The 20885-nt window shown below is 38.7% G+C and overlaps 1 protein-coding gene across 1 annotated transcript in view; it reads right to left on the bottom strand.

Moving 5' to 3' along the window:
• SYNE1 (spectrin repeat containing nuclear envelope protein 1) overlaps positions 1–20885 on the bottom strand; it is a 311148-nt gene that overhangs the window by 80024 nt on the left and 210239 nt on the right. Inside the window, exons 92-101 of the mRNA XM_075087908.1 lie at positions 16615–16803; positions 15692–15853; positions 14215–14409; positions 10492–10665; positions 8396–8587; positions 4002–4136; positions 3285–3391; positions 1730–1880; positions 757–891; positions 441–596 (exon numbers count right to left, since the gene is read on the bottom strand). Coding sequence (XP_074944009.1) covers positions 441–596; positions 757–891; positions 1730–1880; positions 3285–3391; positions 4002–4136; positions 8396–8587; positions 10492–10665; positions 14215–14409; positions 15692–15853; positions 16615–16803 — 1596 coding nt within the window. The remainder of the gene's footprint in view (positions 1–440; positions 597–756; positions 892–1729; positions 1881–3284; positions 3392–4001; positions 4137–8395; positions 8588–10491; positions 10666–14214; positions 14410–15691; positions 15854–16614; positions 16804–20885) is intronic.

The following is a 20885-nucleotide window of genomic DNA, read 5'->3' as shown; positions in this document are numbered from 1 at the left end:
AGGGAGGAGTGGGGGGAAGGTGTTTTAAGATTTAGTTTTTATTTCTCATTACCCTACTCTGATTTTGGTTGGTAATAAAATTAAATGGATTTCCCCAAGTTGAGTCTGTTTTGCCCATGACAGTAATGGGTGAGTGATCTCTCCCTGTCCTTATCTTGACCCATGAGCCTTTTGTTATGTTTTCTCTCCTCTCTCCAGCTTAGGAGGGGAGTGATAGAGCAACTTTGGTGGGCAGCTGGCATCCAGCCAGGGTCAGGCCACCACAATTCTCTACACAGTGTATAAAGCTACTTCTAAACAATAGCAGAATACTGCAATTACATAGAGACTATGATAACAACATGTCACTTACCTAGGATTCCAGTATTTTCTTTCTAAACACTACATAAAATGCACCCTTACTGGCAATTCAAAGAATGTCCTGTTCATGGATTCCTCACCTCTTGCTTGCAGAGGTATGTTTCTGTTTCTTCCTCTGGCAACAGAGCTGTAGCAACAAAGACCTGTTCTTCCACACCATCTAGCCACAAGGAGGTTGCTGCAACACCACCATACAGCTTCTGTTCAAGATGCAGGCTCTCCTCCACCTGTCCAGCCTGGGCAAAAGGAACCAGACAAGTCAAGAGTAGAAGTACGAGACACTTTCCAACACCTAACATTTGAGAAAGGTCTGGATTTCCAGGTGGGAGCTAGAGGAGTTTTCATTGTAAATGTGGCTCTGCCAGAAGATAGATGTAAAGGCAATTGAAACGTTACCTCAGATGACACATCTTCAAAAGCCTGATTCAATTCAACCAATACTGGTGACACTGAGGATTTATCCTCATCCTGTCCTTCCTCCTTATACAAAGCCATTCCAGATAGCAGTCTGTTTGGTCTGCTACAAAGCTGCTGAGAGAGAAGTACTAATTACAGTGCTGCTACCACACATATAGGGCACAAAATTCAGCTATACGGATTCTACTGCTGACTAAGGATATCACCAAATAACGCTCATGGCCCTTCCATGACTGTTCTGTCGTGAATATCTTGAACAAAAGATTGTTCAACAGGAGGTTCACTAGAAGTGCAGAATAAATACTTGTGGCCAGAATTAGCAACAACTTGTTTTTACCAAATAAATAATTTACTACTGTGAAATGAATATTATATATTTAGAACATTGGAAGCTGATTTTAATGTAGTTTTATATAAAGAATAGTGAGCCTGGGTCTATCAAAAATAAAATGGAGGATGTATGTTAATACAGATCTTGGACTGTTCACAATTAAGTTGATTAATCCCTACTTCTTTCAGTAAAAATTCTGTGGCTAATATCACTTGCTACTTTGTCATACACTCACAGAGACCAAGAAATGAATATAACCAATAAATTCAAACTGAAAATACCAGTTTTTCCTCTAAGTTGTTGCTAAAGTACTGGTCAATTTCAGAGGGACGATTTGTTACAGAATTATCCTGGGTTAGATAAGTAGATCAAAATTTTGTCTGAGCCCTTTCTTTCTGCCTAGTTTATTCACCTGAACAGTAGTGCAATTCAAATAACTTTGAACAACATCAGTGCTAGTACCAGTATTTTATAGTTTTTAAAGATGTCACAAAAATGAATTGTTCAATATTCTTTGCATTAACTACATCACCTTAATGCATCTGCTAAGTACATACTGTACCTTGTGTTATGACAACTACTTTCATAAAGAAAATGGAAACAGAAATTAAAAATAGCTACCAGCTGTTCTTGTTCCAAAGCTTTCTGAAGCAGTCTCTGCTTGGTATTGAATTCCTGGTTCAGGCTTTCCCATTTCATCTTCATCTGTTCTTCAGGTGATGGCTTCTCACCTTCCAAGCCTAATTCCTCAGAAAGCTTATCAGGCTTCTCACTGAATGGCAAGATGCATAAATGTTTAACAGATACAAAAGTCATAACAGTGTAAGGTGTTTATTCCCTCTTTCAATTAGGGAATTTTATATTTAAATTGCTACTTTTTAAAGCTTTTACTTGTTTGGTTTTTTTTTTTTGTTTTGGTGTGGGTTTTTTTTCAGATAATAAGACAAAGGTTGGTTTGTAACTACAAGTTCTTTACTGATGGGATAAAATGTACTTTTCAGGAAACTGTTTAGACTTGCAAGTAACTATGCTAAGAAAGAACCCCCAAAACAGACTGAATATGTACTACATTGAAACGTAACTTTTAAACAATCTTTATTTCAAAGCATGAAATAAAAAAAAATTTATCTGACTCCTCCCTCACCTCCCCTCTCAAAATGACAGACATACCCTGACATTTTTAATGCAGGACAAGCATAACAGTTTAGCTTTGGGAAACAGTGAATGAAATTCAGCATTTTCTGTTTGATTTTTTTTTTTTGTTTCTGTAGCGTAACATGTTGTGACAGAAGGAAGCCTCAAAAAGGTGATAAGCACTTTCTGGCATTATAATAAAAACCCACATTGAATTAACACAAATTCTGAGGAAAAGAACTTACTGAGTACAGCATACATTCCCTATGCACAAGTCTTGGTTCTTCTGCCTCATGAACCCCCTTCGTGTTCTAGACTTCGTCATGCTGTAGGAGCTCATTACTACTGAGATACATTAACAAAGTATTTTAACTGAAGGACTGACTGTTCCTTGGTTCTCAAGCTGATATTGTTCACCCTGGTTTCTCTTCCCCAGACCTGGTCCTTCCTGCTCACTCAAGGCCTGCATCAGCAACAGGTAGTTCTGCCTTTGCTAGGGCAGAAGACTCTCCCAGCCAGAGTCGAGGCTTTTACAGATATCTACTTCCCCCAAATGGGCAAGTGTGCAAGAAAATATAGACCAGAGATGAAATTCGAAATACACAAGGCTTCAAAATCTAAAATATTCACTAACTGCAGGAAAAATAAAATTAAACAATGAGTATTTTGTTTGGGAAGATCTGGTTACAGTGGCACACTACAACGTTTTAGAGTTCACACATCAATGCTGGACCATAAAGCTATAGTGATGGATCCATTGCTTGTCTAATGAATCGTACTTGTTTGTAACTTTAGTGTGACGTTTGATAATAAGGATAAAAGGAATTTTTAAATGCTAAAGATGATCTATTAGCACAAAACAGTTTGTGTAACTATATTATCAGACTCCTGAATTACAAACAAGGACTTCAGTCCTAGGTGCTGTACAACATTGATAAAACAAAAATTAGTGGATTATATGCAGAAGAGGGGTGTAAACTTAAGGATGACAAAACACAGAGTCATAGAAATGTACTTTGCAGAAGACCACATGAAAGCACACCTTATACTTAGGCCTTCTGGAGCACCTTGCTGTGTTAGGATTTCTTCTCCACGGCATGCTACTGACCGAAGCAGATTCTTCTGCTCTTCTAGCTCTTGTTCCAGCTCCTAGCATAGCAAGTTACAAAAACCAAAACAAACCTCAAAACACACTATATTTGCCTTGGAAGGTCATATCTACATCGCATAACTGTCAGGCAAAGATAGCTGAGCTATTTCTGATAAGGCTTGCTTGAATACCAAAAGCAGTGCAAAATCTCCACCCAGGGACACAGAAATATTGGGTACGTAAACTAGATTGTCGAACTAATTGAGTAATGCAATGCAGTTTCTGAAACCTAACCTAGTGAGGATTACTGTGCATCGTGCAACACTGTATCTTGCAATGTGTGTATCTTTGCCTCTATAAACACAGTGTTGATTACTATTTTGAACAAATACCATCATCTCCTTACAGTCACTTCAAGGGTTGATCTAATTTAATTTTACTAATGGACAATAGAAGTATAGAGTGATTAATGAGTAGACCGTGGTCACCCAGGAAGTCTAGTCTGCCTGGCTATTACAGATATAAAATAATGACCTCAGATGCATCATTACAAGAGCACTACGAACAGTGTAAAAATGAATATTTCAGAGGAAATATTAACAAGAATGGTTCAGCTATAGTTTTAAGCACAATCTAAATATGGGAGAAAAGGAAATGCAAAACACCGACCTTCTGTTGCTGCAGGGTGCTCTGCTGCTGCTTGGAGCGAGTGGTTCTTGCTTGTGCCAGCCATTCTTGGACACTGGGGCTTTGTGAGGAAACAAAGTCCAGATCACTCTCCTCCTTTTCTTGTAATGATCCCTGCTTTAAGAGAAAGAAATAAAGATTTTACAAAATCTCTCATATTGCAAGAGAGCTGGCAGGTCCAGCTCGTCAACTGAAAACCACATGTACTGTCACCTTCCATCTTTCAGGCTGCTGTCTCACATAAATTCTGAAGTGAGCAATGGACTTTAGATTTCTGACTTGCTGGTCATTGGTTACGAGCAAGAAAGCATCTGTAAAAATGTAAAAAAAACCATGCACCACTTCACTTTGCAGAGTCAGACACCAGAGATCAGAGAGCATACATGGACTGGTATGTTTCTGAAGACTGTTCTGCTTCTTGTAAAATACCAGCATTAGTCTGTAATGGAGGGTGCAGCTCTAACTGGCAATGCAGGGAATGAATGGGTTGTTTCTGCCAGGGTTTTAGTCTAATTAAAGCCAATTTTTTGTCTAACTAGAAATGAGAGAATACTAGTTGTCATTCTGGTCAAGAGTTTTTTATCAGTAAGTACGTAACTTTACCTGTGGTTGGCAGAATGACAGTCACTTGACAGCAGATTATATGATATGAACAGTAAAGACAGTAAGAGAGGCCAAACCACAGAATGTTATAACGGAACAGCAAAAGCAACAGTCCCTTCACTTCATGCTTCTATCAGTATGTTTTTCCAACATGAGTGATTAAACAGGCCTTCTGTGTAAGGAAAGCAAAAAAGAGCAAATGCCTTAATAGTTCCAAAAACTGATTATCAACTTTTTGACTTCTGAAATCCACGTTGGCAAATTCAAATTATTTTAGCAACCAACCTATTCAGATGCAGGGATTTTAACACACTAGGTCTAATGTTAAAGACAGACTTCTTGTAGGTCTGCCTACCTAGATCTACACTCCTCTCTGGATTTATTTAATGTTACTTGCATGCACACGATAACTGTAGTAGAGTTTGTGCTTTCTTTTTTTTTTAAAGCAAGAACTAAAGGTGGGGCTTAATTCCCCTTCCATTTTGTTTATATACCTCACTATTGCAGGATTCATATTTTGCCCATTATTCAGCTCTTACTGTACACAGAGTATAGAACACCAAATGGTTCAGACTTTACAGCAGACTCTCCAAAATGAGAACATGTTCCACGTTCCAGAGAGCCTTTGTCTCAGATCAGGCAGGGACCAGCAGGGTAGAAGGTGGCTGAGGAAACTGCTCTTGCCTCACCTGGTGCTCCTTATACTAACAGCTGGGAACGACCTCTGCCACCAGCGTCCCTGGCATCAGGCACTGAAACATCAGACTTTGCTAAATAGTAGAAGTGTAAGATTTCAATTTTGGGGGATAATGAAAGGACCGATTAGTGTTAGAGGATATAAACTGTAAGAGGAGCAAAATGAGCAAGCAGGTATCTAGAGCTGGAAATAACCATTAGCCCTTGCTCTATCAAATAGTTTTGTTTTACTAAGGATTCAGTTTGCAGGTAAACTGTGATACTTTGTAGCAACAAGTTTCTAGAAAAGCTGGAATGTGAACAACATCACAGGATATCAGATTAGGCAAAGAAAATATAATGCGAGTGATGAATAGAGTCTAGAATTTAAATTTTTCTATTAAAATGAGAAAAAAGGCAAAATTACAAGAAAATTACACGAAAAAAATTTGCTTAATTTTACATGGTCTAGGGACAATAGATGTTCAAGTTGTAAATTCCTTTAAAGACTAGTTTTTAGTTCTTCATTGCATTTGGGCAGGCTGATTTTGGTTAGATTTTGAGCCTTCTCTTCTCTGGGAAGAGGGTTTAGAAGCTACAATTTTGGACTTATTTAAGACAAATAAATAGCAGTTCCACAGTTCCTGCAATCGCAGAGAGTGTAAAAGGGATTGTGGCATTTGTGGATGAACTGAGGTTTTGCAAATATGCTGTTGTGCATACTTTTTAGATCAAAACTATTTGTGAACCAGATTTTATCATTCTCAAATCATAGAATATAAGTTTGAAAAACACATTTGCATTTTCATTTGATTTCTGTCTGAAGGAACTGTATTACATTTCCTTTAAATAGCTGGGGAAATAAATGCTTGAACCTGTCATTCCTGTGGACTATCCATTCCAGCACAGAAATATTTGAAAAATCCCTGAAGAAAATGGTAATAAAATTGATCTCTCAAAGGAGTTCAGAATTGTACAAACTTGTATCAGGCGTATTTTCTTGTGGAACTGATGTCGTCCCTCATACACACACACTTTGCAACAAAAAGTAAAGAAACTATCTGGCTTTTTACCGCAGAATCCATTCTACTTCTTTGTTTCATAAAGATTTTATTTTCTTTTTTAGTAGATAACAGTAATAAGGCAATGTTTTCCGTATCTTTCAAAGTGCTTGAAAAATACTACATTTGGAATCAATGTAGTCTGGAACTTGCCCAATCCAGCACGTTTGTGATCAGTTTCACTGCTTTATTTTATGAACAAAGCAGTTGGTCTCCAAATCACTTTTTCCATATCATTAGTGACACTAATTAATTAAAATCAGAAGGAAAACTGAAATTGCTACAAGGAGGTCACAGAATCTCACAGTGGCTCCTAAAAAGCCTTGTGTCACAGGAATTACAGATATGTTGAAATATTGCTTTAAATAAAATATAGCTCAGTGTTTACAATGCTCTTGGTCTTGCAGTACAACATGGAAGAGTCCTTCCTTTTCTGGGCACAGGCTGGTTTATGCCTCTGGGCAATTACAAGGTTATCAATACATCTAGAGACATGTATAAGACCGAGTTTCTTACATGCATGAGCAACAGTGCTGTTAGCATGTAATGTTTCTCACGGTTAATAATGCTAGAGTTAGTGTATTTTTGGGAATCTGATGCTCTGAGCCTCAGTCCAAAAAAAATACTTTATGCCTGACAGTTAGGAAAAAGACATTACAGAATTTCTCATTTGAAAAAAATTGCTCAATGAATATTTGAAGGTGTTATACTGCCTATACCTGTTTTCTTCCATGATCCATACAAGTGAATTCCAAAAAAGGTTTGCCATTTATAAAGCAACTTGTCTTGCACTCATGTAGCATCTTAACTCATTCATATTCTGCATCTGGAAATCATTTTGTTGTTATTTTTGATATTAGAAAGGCATCCAAATATGTTTTAAAAGTTTACTTAAACTAAATCACACCATTGTATTTTAAAATGCAGCATGTTTTAAAATGAAGCATCAAAGTCTGGAATGCTTTTTCATGTCACAAGTAATATACCAGAATATAGCATTATATGCCTACATACTGTTGATACAACTTTTCATTGTCTAATCACAGGGTTTAATATGCAAGAATAACATTCAGGTTACTTCATCTTACAGATGATAGGAATAAATACCTGGGTTTTTTCTTTCCTTTTTTTTTTTGTGTTTGTTAGGGTTTTTTGTGAAGCGATGTTAAGTTTTGTAGTTATCCAGTTGCTCTTGACTAAAAATAGTTCTTAGCACATCAAGCGACTTTTCAAGCTAACCTCTCAGTAGACTTTAATCTGCATTACAAGCTAGAAATCTTTGAAGCTTATCATGTTTAATTTGCACAGCAAAGCCCAGAAAAGTAAAAGAAAAGGCGGGGGATGGAGTCACAGCAGGGCAAGCAAGTTCAAACCCAGTCAGTCACATTACATGGTTGGGTTTATTGTGTGTATTCCATTCTCCACATGCTAGTTTAACCTAGAGGATGACCAAAACCAACTCTTGAATAGAATGAACTAGTGGTAATAAGCAGACCAACGATGCTAGGAATAGAAACCTAGGACAAGACTGAGGTTAAATGCATCTTTGTTTACATATTTTGTTTGGTGTAATGATGCCACTAAGTATTAGCCATATTTAAACATGTTTTATTATCTTGATGTTATCTGTTCATTGCCTTGTGCATGCTGTATGGAGGAAAGAGTGTATTTAGGATTGTTCTTTTGCTGGGGGAGGGATCCTGCCCCAGAGCACATGCAGTCTAAAGAGACTGGGAACAGGAATAGAGTATATCCAGACCAAGCTAAATGATTTATCTACTTTATTATTGTCCTTTCAGTAAGGACAGTATGGTTAGGAATGTTTCACCATGAAGTGGTGCTGTTAACTTGAAAATGATAAGCTAAAGCTTGCTAGGCAGTTCTTTATTTTGGAGTTATATCCATTTACTAACTAAAGATAAATAGCTCAAACTAAATCAGTAAAATATTTTTACTCCTCCTCCTAGTTGCATAAAACTGCTATGAAATCCCCCAACTTCCTGCCCACTGAAAAGCCAGTTGAAAAGAGCCACTTACCCGAATGCTGATCTGTTTGTCGTAGAGCACTCTCTGCAGCTCCAGAAGGCTGCCCTTCAGTGTCCTGAGCTTCACAGCCAGCTGCTCTGCCTCATCCTTGGTGTGAGCCTTCCCCTCCATAAGCAAGTTCTCGTTGTGCACAGATAACTCTGACAAGGCTACCACCTTCTGCTCTATTTCAACCAGCATGTTCTGCAGCAGCAAAAACAAAGAACCAAATTCATACATTTTCCAGCATATCACGCTTTCTGGCAATATGACCTGTGGCCTACCTCCCCTGTTGCCAAGCTAAGGGCAAGTCAGATTATCATTGCTTTGCTTTCCAGTTCCTTTCAGAGTCCTTAGGAATATGCTTGCAAATGTTTGCATTTGCCATTTCTGTTTGCAACCTTTTTCAAAATAGGAAGTTAAAAAGTTATCTGAAACAAAGGATTTGTTGTAGAGGAGATGCTCTTTATTTGCACATTAAAGGTAAGGTTGGCTAAGATGCTAGACTGACATCCATAATGGCAAGAAACAGAGCACGCAGCTACAGCTACTTCTTTCCTCTTCTTTCATGTACATTCAGTGAAATGCTTCCTACCTCCTCCTATGTGTGCTCTGGCTGTGTTGATAAGCTTCTCTTCTCACTATTTGCTCTTTCTGATTGGTGCATGATGGACTTAAGGATTTCTATATAATCCTCTTTAGTCTAAAGAGAGACTTAAAGTGACAAATCTCTGGCATGTTTATTCTCAAAAGCTACTTTCCTGAATGGTTAATGGAACATCATGTATTACAGACATAGTGCATATTTTGATCTTCCAAACTCAAAGCTCATAAAATTCTTGCTCAAAAACCTAGCCTGACATCAAATGTTTTTGTTTCCATAGCAACCATCAAGTATAAATTTACTAATGTTGCTCTTGAAGGAATGCGTGCAGGATAAGATGGGCAGTCTCTAAAAAGTGGAAAAAATATAGGACTTTACACTAAACTTACTGTATTAAGATTTTAAGAACCAGCAGAAGAACAGCAGTATTAACTTTTCCACAAAGTTAACAGTTCTTTTTAAGTTTGAGTCTCCTATGTATTATATTAAAAAAAATTACTGCTTTGTTTAAGTTCACAGAGTTTATCTATATAAAACAAACAGCTCCCAAGGACGGGTGATGAAAGATGACCTGAGACTGAAAATTCCAGTAATGAAGTGGTGTCAGTGGAAATTTAACTAGATGTTTAATTCATCAGACTTGTATGAAACTTAACTCCCATTTATCCTAAAATAGTTGAGATCCTCATTCTTAAATATGAAAAGGGATCTTTTGTCCATCTATCTTTTCTCTATCTTGTACCTTTAATTAGAGTAATCATACAGTTTTAAACTTCCATTGAAAAATGGAAAATCCCGCTAATTTGAGAACCTGGATGTTATGACTGATCCAAGTCTTATTAATAAAAGTATATGTGATTAATCTTATTGCAGCAAAATATTTTTCCTCAGTTGTTTTGGTATTCTGAGTTGATTAATATTAAATTCATAAAAATAGTAACTACTGATGATTATACTTTACTTTTGAATGTGGGCAGGGATTACTCCTGAAGAAAACACAACACTGTCCCAGTCACCACTGCTAGAGGGAGTGTGTTCTTCAGCTGGAAAAGGAGAAGTAGGAAAGTACACTGCAGGCGCTTTCATACCTACCAAGTGAGCTGTTCAACAACTCTAGCTTGAGTGGAGCAAAAACAGCAAGTGAAGTGAATACAAGGCCTTGAAAGCAAAACAAAATCCTTTCCAAAAGTTGTAGAGCTTTAAATATTCTTGCAGTCAGGATATCTTGTTTTCCTACTGCTATGTTTACATGTGCTTTTGAAAGCACTGTTTGCAATCTTTAATATGAAATGAAGAACAGGCTATATTTTATTTCACAAATCATTGACGAAGCTAGCTGAGCATATATGAGGTGCTAAGAAGCTCAGAAACTTTTTCCCCACTAATATGCTGGCTCATCCCACTCAATAACGGTCTTAAAATTAATGCTCCATATTTACTTCTTCATTCAGATAAAGCTACGTCCACTCTCTTCCTCTAAACATTACAGGACAGATAATTTTACCTGACAGTCCACCAGCTGTGCTTCCATGTCCATAGGTTCCTCAGTAGTAACCAGAGCAGTGTCCAGTGTCGCTTGGGTATTGAGTAGCCAGTGGTCAAGCTCATCAGCTTCACAACGGTACCTTTGAAGAGCCTGCTCTTGCCGCTGTTCTTCCAGCTGTTCATTCAGTTTTTCCTAGAGGTAAAAATTATATATTACTTTTTAAAAGAAATACACCACAACAGTCACTTTTAAAAAACTTTCCCTCTCGGTCTCTCACAACTTCTGTACTGTATTTTTAAGCTGTAATAAGCCTTTTCTTTTATAAGTTGGAAACCTTTAGAAAATATTATTGCTTTCAATTGATGAGCATGCTTTTCTGGTGACTGAAATTCTGTTTCAGTTCAGTCACTGTATTTCCACCTCCTTCAGTAGATGTCTGCTATGAATGCCTTCTGATGCCTTCTGAAGGTGAGGTCTTTTCTGCCTCTGCTTGCTGCTCTCATTTGGGTTTCCCCCCACATTGATTCGGTTTGCTCAACCAGCACAGCACTGTTTGCTCAGAGAGAAAGATCCATGGGGACACAGAGCTGGGAGTGGGCTGCAGGGAAAGGAGTGCAGTTTTGCCTTTTTTGGCAGCAGCAGGCTGTTAGATAGTCTTATTGTCTCTCAAGAGAGGCAAGAGATGGGTACTTGAAGGACCCAAAAGAGTATTTGGTGGGCCTTTGGTGTAGCTACTGTAGGCAAAGAGAAGACTGAAGAGTTTACTCCCTTTTCTGGTGTTTCAGAGGATCCCTGTGCCATGGGACGTGGAAGGACATTAAGGTCCAATGGCTGCTGCAGCAGCAGCAGCAAAACAACACACTCCCTTTTTCCATCTATCAGTTGGTCCATCCATTGGACAGACAGGGAGTAATCAGCAAGACCCACTCACCGTTTAGTATTCCTACATGAATTTGAAATCTGGCTGAACAGCTGGACCCAGAGGGTGGTGATCTGTGGCACAAACTCTAGTGAGAGGCTGGTAATGAGCCTCAGCAAGTTTACTGATGACACAAAATGGGGGGAGTGGCTGATACACCAGAAGGTTGTGCTGCCATCCAGACTGACCCTGACAGGCTGAAGAAATGGGCTGACAGGAACCTCATGAAGTTGAATAAAGGAAAATGCAAAGTCCTGTACCTGGGGAGGAACAACCCCAGGCACCAGCATATGCTGGAGGCTGACCAGCTGGAAAGCAGCTTGGCAGAAAAGGACCTTGGGGTCCTGATGGACACCAAGTTGAACATGAGCCAGCAATGGGCCCTTGTGACAAAGAAGGCTAATGGCATCCTGGGATGCATTAGGAGGAGTGTTGCGAGCAGGCTGAGGGAGGTGATCCTGCCCGTCTACTTGACACTGGTGAGTCCACACCTTGAGTACTGTGTCCAGTACTGGGCTCCCCACTACAAGAGATAGATACAGAACTCTGGAGAGAGTAGAGGGGATTCTGGGAATAAGAAACTGGTAGAATAAGATGGTCAGAGGACACTTGGATATATCAGATAACGTGGAGCATAAGCATACTGCCAACGGTATGGAACAACGGGAGAAGATTGTACTGGATCTGGCTGAGATGGAGTTAACTTCATCACAGCCTGTACAGTGCTATGCTTTGCAACTGTGGCTTAAAACTGTGTTGATAACACAGCAATGCTTTGGCTATTGCTGAACAGTGCTTGCACAGCATTAAGGCTTTCTTTCCAACTGCCCCTCACAAAGGCCTGTAGACTGGGGGCAGGCAAAAGGTTGGGAGAGGATATAGCCAGGACAGCTGACCTGAATGGACCGAAGGGATATTCCATACCATAGGAGATCCTGCTCAGCAATAAAAGCTCAAGGAATGTGGGGTGGGAGAAGACACATTTGTTGTTACGGCTTCTGCTTTCCCAAGCAACTGTTACGAGTGCTGAGACCCTGTTTTCCATCAAAGGGGCTGTAAAGTGCCTGCTGATGAGGAAGTAGAGAATAAGTTCTGTATTCTCCTTTGCTTGCATACACAGCTTTTCCTTACCCTATTAAGCTGTCATCGTCTTGATCCATGAGTCTTTTTGCATGCCTTCTATTTTTATCCCATCCCACAGGAGAGGGGAGTGAGGGTGGGTGTTTGGCTGCTGGCCAGGGTCAACCTACCATACTTCTGTAAGGAAATTCAGACCCATATGTGCAGGGCAAATCCCTCACACAGGAAAGTGTTTGTACAGCTTTTCTGAATGCTTAATTTTAATTGGAAAATTAATAACTGCATGTTAGAATAATTTAAAGAATAATGATACTTTTTAAGTGTCTCAAATAATCCAGAGCCAAAGAGCTCTTAAGCTCTAATGATTTAAATTAGGTGCACAGAAAAAAATAGTATTACCAATCCACACCCTCAAAAGCAGAATGTTCTCATGACCTGTTCTATCTGTATTTCTACATAAACATCCCTGCAGTGTTCTGGAAGATTTATCTGTAAAGTCAGAGCTATAAAGTGCACAAGTTAAATAACTGAATATTGTCTGCATACCATACATATGTCTTAGCTAAGATTATTGGGGGATTCTTGTGCTAATCTATCAAAGTAACTGTCAGAACCCTAACCATAGTTAAGCATAGTATATTTGACTCATGCTTTATCCTGAAATTATTAGTTAGCATCTCATTCTAAGTACTATCAAAAAGTTTGTAAGATCCCATATGGGGTGCAAGCTATAAACAGTAAGATCCCTATTCTACTTCTAGCTCCTTATTTTTACATAAAAGCCATTTTTCTTCTGAGAAGTAAAACAGTGCAATTTTTTAAGAATAACAAAGTTATTTTCTAAGGACCTGTTCACTGTCTCAGGTGACTGCACAGAAATAATGCAGCTGACACACCCTGGGACTCCCTCGTAATCCAGGTAGATCCACAGAGCCAATTCTCACTTGGTCTGTCAGAATCAATTGATGCTGGAAGTTATGAAGGCAGCAGTTGCTGTGTTTATGAATTCACTGCTGCAGTTCTTAGCAGTATAGCAGTAAAGCTGTCACGCAGTGTTCAAAGTAGCCAAACTGTAGCCAGCTTTAGCATGACTGCATTTTCTCACCTGTATAATATACACAGCAGCATTCTTATATGTAAAGGACTTCTTTGAAATCACCTCAGTATTAAAGGATTTTTGGTAAAGCTAGTAGACAAAGAAATGAAGGGGTGCATCTTTCATGATAAAAGTTTGCAAGCAGATCACTGGGAAGATGAGCACCAACAACAATGCAATGTTTTGAGAGAGGTGGTGTTTCTTGTTTTAAGCTTTCCCCCTTCTCTTGTCTCCCAGTTTGGACAGGTGACTCCTCAAAATTTTACTGTAGGTAACATGATTTTTAATACCTGTCCTTCATTACTTCTCCTGTGAAGGACAAGGAACACCAAGGGAACCTATTGAGAAAATGCCAATGTGGATATTAAAAATAAATAAATAAATAAATAAATTAATCCTGCTGTGTGTTTCCAAGTTCCTTCTGGTTACTCATCACCTAGCATTAAAACGAGGGGCTTGCTAAACAAGAACAATAATTTATTAGTGAAAGGAATTGTGAGAAATGAGCAGAACTGAAAATGACTTTTTAAATTATCAGCATTCAATGGTGGCTAAGGACTTTGGTGAAAGTACAGGTCTGCCAAAAGTTGCTCTCAAAATCTGGAATGTGATTCAAAAGACTCACTCCTAGAGGTTTTTCTTGTACCTCTAATAGTTGTCGTTTTCCTGATGCCTTCATTCGAATTGTGGCCATTCGTTCTGCCAAGACCGTGAGAGTGGACTGCAATGCCAGCTGATCAGCAGCTTCTGCATCCAGTGGTTCTGAAACCAGCTCCTGGGCTAATGACGTCTGAAGCTCAGTGATTTCATCTTGTAACATTAAAACTTCATCCATCAAAGCCTATTTAGAAATGAGAGCAGAGAAAGTATTTGCTTCATTTATCAGTGAGAATAAAGTATCTCAGGAGGCACAGGCTTAACATAAACTTCAAGATGACTGTCCCAAGGGAGCATGAGGAACACAGAGTAGTGCAATATATCACTGCTGGTTTGCTAGAGTTGGAATTCAGAAGGACTGAGTCCTGCTTTTAGATGCTTAAGCTAGCATCATGCACCTGACAGCCAAAATATGGATTTGATTACTTATCTTGAATTTCAAACATTTCATTAGAAGGGCTTCTTTTGGAAATACTATACATACAGATTTATTCTTCCAACAAATTTTCTGGAGGGCATTCTAGTAGATACAGTGAAGATAATGAACAAGCGAGATGAACAAGTGTTTGTGAGACAGAAATAGGGGCATGAGTTAGCTACCAACCTGAAACTTCCTAACTGGTCAAAGAACATCCAGAAAAATATGTAAACATCCAGAGATGTAAAAGAAGTTCCTACTTATCCTATTCTTATCCTATAAATCAGCTACCAAGCTACCTACAAAATGATGCTGCATTACTAATACCTTAAAGCAGATACTTTACTTTCACGTCTGATAGTATAAACACATTGGATACAGAGGACATCACACAGTGCTACAAAAGCCAAATGTTATCCTTTCCAGGCTGTGAAGTTCCTACTGAAATGGGAACCAGCCCCACCAGACAGTTTCAAGCTATCAGATAGAAGGCTTAGATGATCACAGATTGAACGTATGTCCGATTGGTTACTTGGTAAAGTATTATCTTATTATTCAGGGCATCGTTTCTCAAGATTTCCCTTAGGAGATAATTTTTTGTGTGTTTTAGTCTGTTTGTTTTGGTTAACAAGGCAAAGTTTGTATTTAGATCAATTTACAATGCATCAGTATTAGTTTTGATCTTAGTAAATTTGGGAACATTATAAATAGTCCGATATATGCTAGTAGCACTGATGCTAAGGACCAGTATGTGTAGGTATCACTGAACACAATCTTTGACAAAAGATTTTGCTGAAAATTTCGATTGGACAAACTCTTGTGATCTATTTTACTCTTTTAAAAGGCTCCTTATTAAAAGAAACTCCATTACAATATCTTTGGAAGAGCAGGAAGTCCAGAAAGGCAAGACATAACAGAGAAGGTTCATAAAACTAATGCATGTTTTTGAGGCATCCAGCCACAAGGAACACCACTATCTAAAAAAAAAGAACTAACGATATACAGGTAATACATGCTCTCCCTCTATTTCTCACATAAAACTTTTTACCTGATGTTCAGCCATCTGGCTCTCTGGGCTTTTGGCTGGTTCAAGACTCTCATTTAGTTTGATCTCAATGGTCTCCATTTTTGTGGATATAGACTGGAGTGTGTCTTGATATTTCTGTTGGCGCTCAAGAGCTTCATAGAGGGTGCGCTGCTTTTCACTGATCTGGAATGGAAGGTATAAATTATGACCTCTGATACAGGATTTGGTCTTTCTTCTGCTTCATACAACCCTAGGCTTATGAGACTAAAATATAAACCTTACAAGACGTTTTCAAAAGTATGTATTATAAAGTAAAATATCCACATTAAAAATATTTATCTGTTTAAACATGATCAGTCATATCTTAGGTTCTGTGACTGAAAAAATGGACTTTAAGAAGCAGGGAAAACCTAGGCATTCTCATGACTTATTTTAGATTTTATGCACTCAAACGTGTGGATGTGCACAATTTACTAGATGCTTAATATCCCATAATAGCTACCGTGGCTCTGCAAAGATTTTAAATGTATGGCATGTGATCAAAACTTTGATAATTTTCATACATCACTGAACGATTATACTGCACTACTATGCAGAAATAAGTTGACTCACTATTTGGAGAAACTGGATTCTTGGGCCTTTTTTGCCAGCTCAGCCAGCATGACTGGATTTCCCTGTTAGGTTATGGAATATAGTCTGACAATAGCCAAGGGTTCTGAAGGCAACTATCATCCCTAATGACTTGTATTTTCTTAATGGAGGTCCATCCTGCACAGGCTTTCAAACAAAGAACAAAGCCAGTATAATATAATATTACAACTAACAATTCTTGTTGCCACCTGAAAACCAAAAATTGCAGAGAAGAATATTAGCTGAGCCAGTTCTTTGCATTTTATTCCTCGCAAGCTAGCTGATTATCCTGAACCCTCCAGATGAAGACTTACCACATTTTTCAGTGTTTCCCAAGAACGCTGCAAATCATCCAATTTGGCACTAGCAGCTGATTCTAAGCCTGGTTCATAAAACTCCTGGGTGGCTGAAGTGCTGGGTTGAATTTTAGCAGCTTCTGTCTGCAATTGTTCAGCAGATAAGGCCAACTGTTCAGCAGAGAGTGCTTGGTAATAAGCAATGTCCTACAAGCACGAAGCACATTATTGCACTTTCAAAACCCAAGATACTGCATAAGAATATCCCCCCACATACCGCCGCATTGCATATGTCCATTAAAATAAAACCCACAAAGCCAAAACCACCAGGAAACCTCTGAGCAACACAGTAAATAATATTTAATAGTATTACACTGAGTATGGTTTGGAGCTTCACTATGATGAAGACTGTGGATGCATTTTTTTCATGTTCTTACTAACTAGGAGGTGCAGGAGGCAACTGTGGACTGACATGGAAAGACTGGGAGGGGAGTGTTAGAAGTGGGAGTGTTGTTCTATTGTCATCGCAACTACGCATGGGGAAAACCCATCACAACAGACAGTTAGTTATGGTACTGTAGGTGTCAACAAATATCACCCTAATGAACACTAGCACAGAGAAGGCAACAGAAGAACCAAAAGGGAATATGCTGAAGGACTAGTCAATGGTGTAAGAAAGAGTATGAAGCACTAGCTTATAGTAAGCCTTCAAACAAACAGGTACTCTCAACCAGCTTTTAAAAGATAATGGGATAAGGGACAAAAAGTGCTAAGGAAAATGGGCAAATGTTCCAATTACCGTTGAAAATTCACGGTGGAACTGTTTCTCACTAGAGCTTCTATACTTAATGTATGGGGTTTTCTTCAACTATTGCAGGTCACTATTAAAAAGATCTACAGAAAATGTAAAATTAAGGAAACATGCACAGTATCTACAGTATCTACATTTAAGTCAGGAAAGCAGACTTGACAACAAGGATTATTTCAAACTGAAACCATGTATGATCGCCACATATATTGGAAGGTAAAAAATGCTGCAACCTTCTTTCTTATCACTTTGCAGCCCCACTTAGTGAACTATGCTCCAGACCATGCAACACAGCAGCTGTGGTCCAGTTTCCTCAATCATTTTGAATTTGTAATTGTCCCTGGTGAAAACTTCAATACACAGTTTTGCTGCCAGAGAAATCAGTAAGAGATTTTCCACAGGTTTCTGTTAGGTTGGACCAAACCTCCATTCAATCAGCTCTCAGAGTTATCACAATATTTGCATAACAAGTTGCTCAAAATCTACTGAAAAGTGTACTTGGAAAATCCTCTTCCAATGATAGCAATTTTCTCAAATTACTTCTTTCCTGACCTGTATGATGGAGAGGAAAATTCAGCATGTCAAGCAACGTGACTGAGAGCAAACTAAGTGCTTTTCACCTGACAGTTTACAGAGCTGTGTCTACCAAACAGACCACAGATCATTTGCTGTACTGCAAATGTATGAGTATAAATGTGTATAAATACCTGAAGGAAGCGTGCAAAGAGAACAGAGCCAGGCTCTTCTCAGTGGTGCCCAGTGACAGGACAAGGGGCAATAGGCACAAACCAACGCAGAAAAGGTTCCCATCGGGAAAGACTTTTTTACTGTGAGGGTGACTGAGCACTGGCATAGGTTGCTCAGGGAGGTTGTGGAGTCTCCATCCTTGGAGATACTCAGAAGCCACCTGGATATAGTCCCAGACAACCTGCTCTAGGTGTCCCTGCTTGAGAAATGGGTTGGACCCAATGACCTCCAGAGGTCCCTTCCAACCTCAACCATTCTCTGATTCTGATTAGGTGTATAAAAGTTAGGTACTAAACAAGAGTAATACTGAGGTACCAGAGCTCAAAATATAATTAGGATCCTAATTTGGAGCAGAATTTTATTTCCCAATGTCATTTCAGTATGTTATCTAATTCCATATGTGAACAAAACTAAACAAGCTCAGGAAGAGTATAGAAACCAGGTCACTCCCCAGGCACAGTCACCTCTTGGGCTCTATTTCTAACCAAACCTAGGGAGCACAGAATGACCACCTGTCCCCGAGAAAACCCCACCACCCAGCAGCTGCATAGATATGGTTCTTCAGTCCTTCCCCCAAGAATGAAGAGACTTGTCAGGTTATCTGCTTTGTGTATGGACACTGTAATGATTAAGGTGCTACTCACTGGTCACCATCAATATTTTTAAAGGGAGGCAGCAGCCAAGACTGCATTTTACAGACAGCTCAATCATGCACCTTTACTGAGGATGCCTGAAAAAGTTGGTCTCTCCAGAGAAACAGAAGACCGAAGAATGGACAGCACATCAAACAGTCCAAAAGCATCAGATAAGGTACTTCTTCAAAGGCAATAATTGGGAAACTTGAAAAATTTACTGATGAAAGTGTTTACGATGTCCAGGAGCCAACAGGGAATAGGTAACAGCTTAGCACAGCATTCAGGACCGCAATTGCAGTATTTTTTACTCTGACCACAAGTGATCTTTCCAAGTCCCAGTGAAAAATTGCATCAGTGCAGGCAACTTCTCATTTTGCCTTGCCTACAGCTACTCTCCAGCCCTCAGCCAGTCCTCTCTCAAGGCCAACAGAAAAGCTGTGCTTCTTAGACTTCTTAATCATCAGTTCCAGAATCAAGGCCTTGCTTTTTAAAGAGGGGAAAGCAATCCCTTTCCCTGTCCTTCCAACTACTTTTTAGAGTACACAATGTGGCAGTCTCTCTTTGGTAGGGCTTTAGTGCTAATAGTGTGAATTGAGATGTTCTTACACATAACAGTTTTTGTTCCCCCTGTAAAGACTGTCTCATGCCCTCTTTTATGAAAATTAGCCAATGAAAAGTACTAAAGCTTTGTTGTTAGGATGTAGGGGCAAAGGGTGTATTTAGATTTCAAAAGATATTTAATAAGGGCTGTTGCACCCTTGACAAGTTTTCATAAGGATGGAGAAAGAATGATTAAGGAGGCTGCGAACAAGACGACAGAAACACTTTTAACAGTGACTCAGTGCTGAAGACTTGAATCACAGGATCAGCTGTAACCTCCACGACTTTGTGTCAACACTTCAGCTTTTTCGATTCAATTGCTTCTGCATTATGCGTCTGTAAAATAAGTTTTAAAAGAATGTGCTAAATTTTAATCAACTATATCTTCGGGTAAGCATGAGAATTTTTAGCCCCAGAGGATTCTCATTCAGTACTGCAGCACAGGTGAAGTGCCTGATTTACTATATATCAAAATAAACTGCATTAAAGGACTGTTATCTATTGCTGAAATATGATACACTGTGAAATCCCTCAGCCTTTTAAAAGTTAACATATGTGCAGCTGTTCCCTGCTCCCCACCAACTGTTTTTAGAGGAATTTCAGTACAAAACAACAACCTGGGCAACCGTTAACTTATAACAGTGCTAGATCTGTCACTTTCTCGTATTTATGGTCTTGGTTTAATCTATTTCGATACATAGAACCAATATTACCACTAATATGCACTTGGTATTTGTTTTATATTTTTATTACTTGTTAGCAATGTAAAAATAGTACATAGATGCCTCAGTTCAGACTAGCCGTATTTCACCATTAAGAGATGCTAGGAAACTCTGATGAAAGACTGTACATAGATTATTAGGGATGAATTTTAAAACAGTCTTATCACCCCACCTTCCCTCCCTAAAACACCCCACTCTATATGTGCTATAAATTTTTTTCCCAAAGACTAGATTAATGTAATTCTTTGCTTTCTACAGTTCCCGTTCACATATTTTCCTCGTACTTTGCAGCTGATCTTCCTGTGAGAAAATTTTTCTCTTAACACTGGCTACTTTTTAAAACAAAACACTTGGAAATTAGTTTTGCTGAGTCTTTTACTGAATACAAAATATTTTAAACTTACATTTAAGCTCCTAATTCACTATTCTCTAGATTTTTTTTTTTTACGAACCTTCTTTCCTGAAGTTTCCCTGGACATTCATCATGATCAGCACGGGCAGTTTCACTGCTTCTTTAGTTTTAATCTCATGTGAGTGTGAACCTAAGCATTTTGTAAGTAAACCACTGAATTTTGGAATGTTCTTCCGCTTATTGTTTAATATGTACAGTTCATTTCAACATGAACCACACTGAAGAAACCTCCATCTGTCAGTTTTTTAGATTATTGTAACACCAGTAGTTTTATCTCTTTCAAGATCTTCGGCTAAATGAAAAATTTAATCTTTTTGATCAATTTTGCCCTGTAAATCACAGGTTCTAAAACTTGCATTTTAGTG

Source organism: Phalacrocorax aristotelis, chromosome 3, assembly GCF_949628215.1.
Source record: "Phalacrocorax aristotelis chromosome 3, bGulAri2.1, whole genome shotgun sequence".
Classification (NCBI taxonomy): Eukaryota; Metazoa; Chordata; class Aves; order Suliformes; family Phalacrocoracidae; genus Phalacrocorax; species Phalacrocorax aristotelis.
The sequence above is the reverse complement of the archived record's forward strand: the minus strand, read 5'-3'. Positions and strand labels throughout refer to the sequence as shown.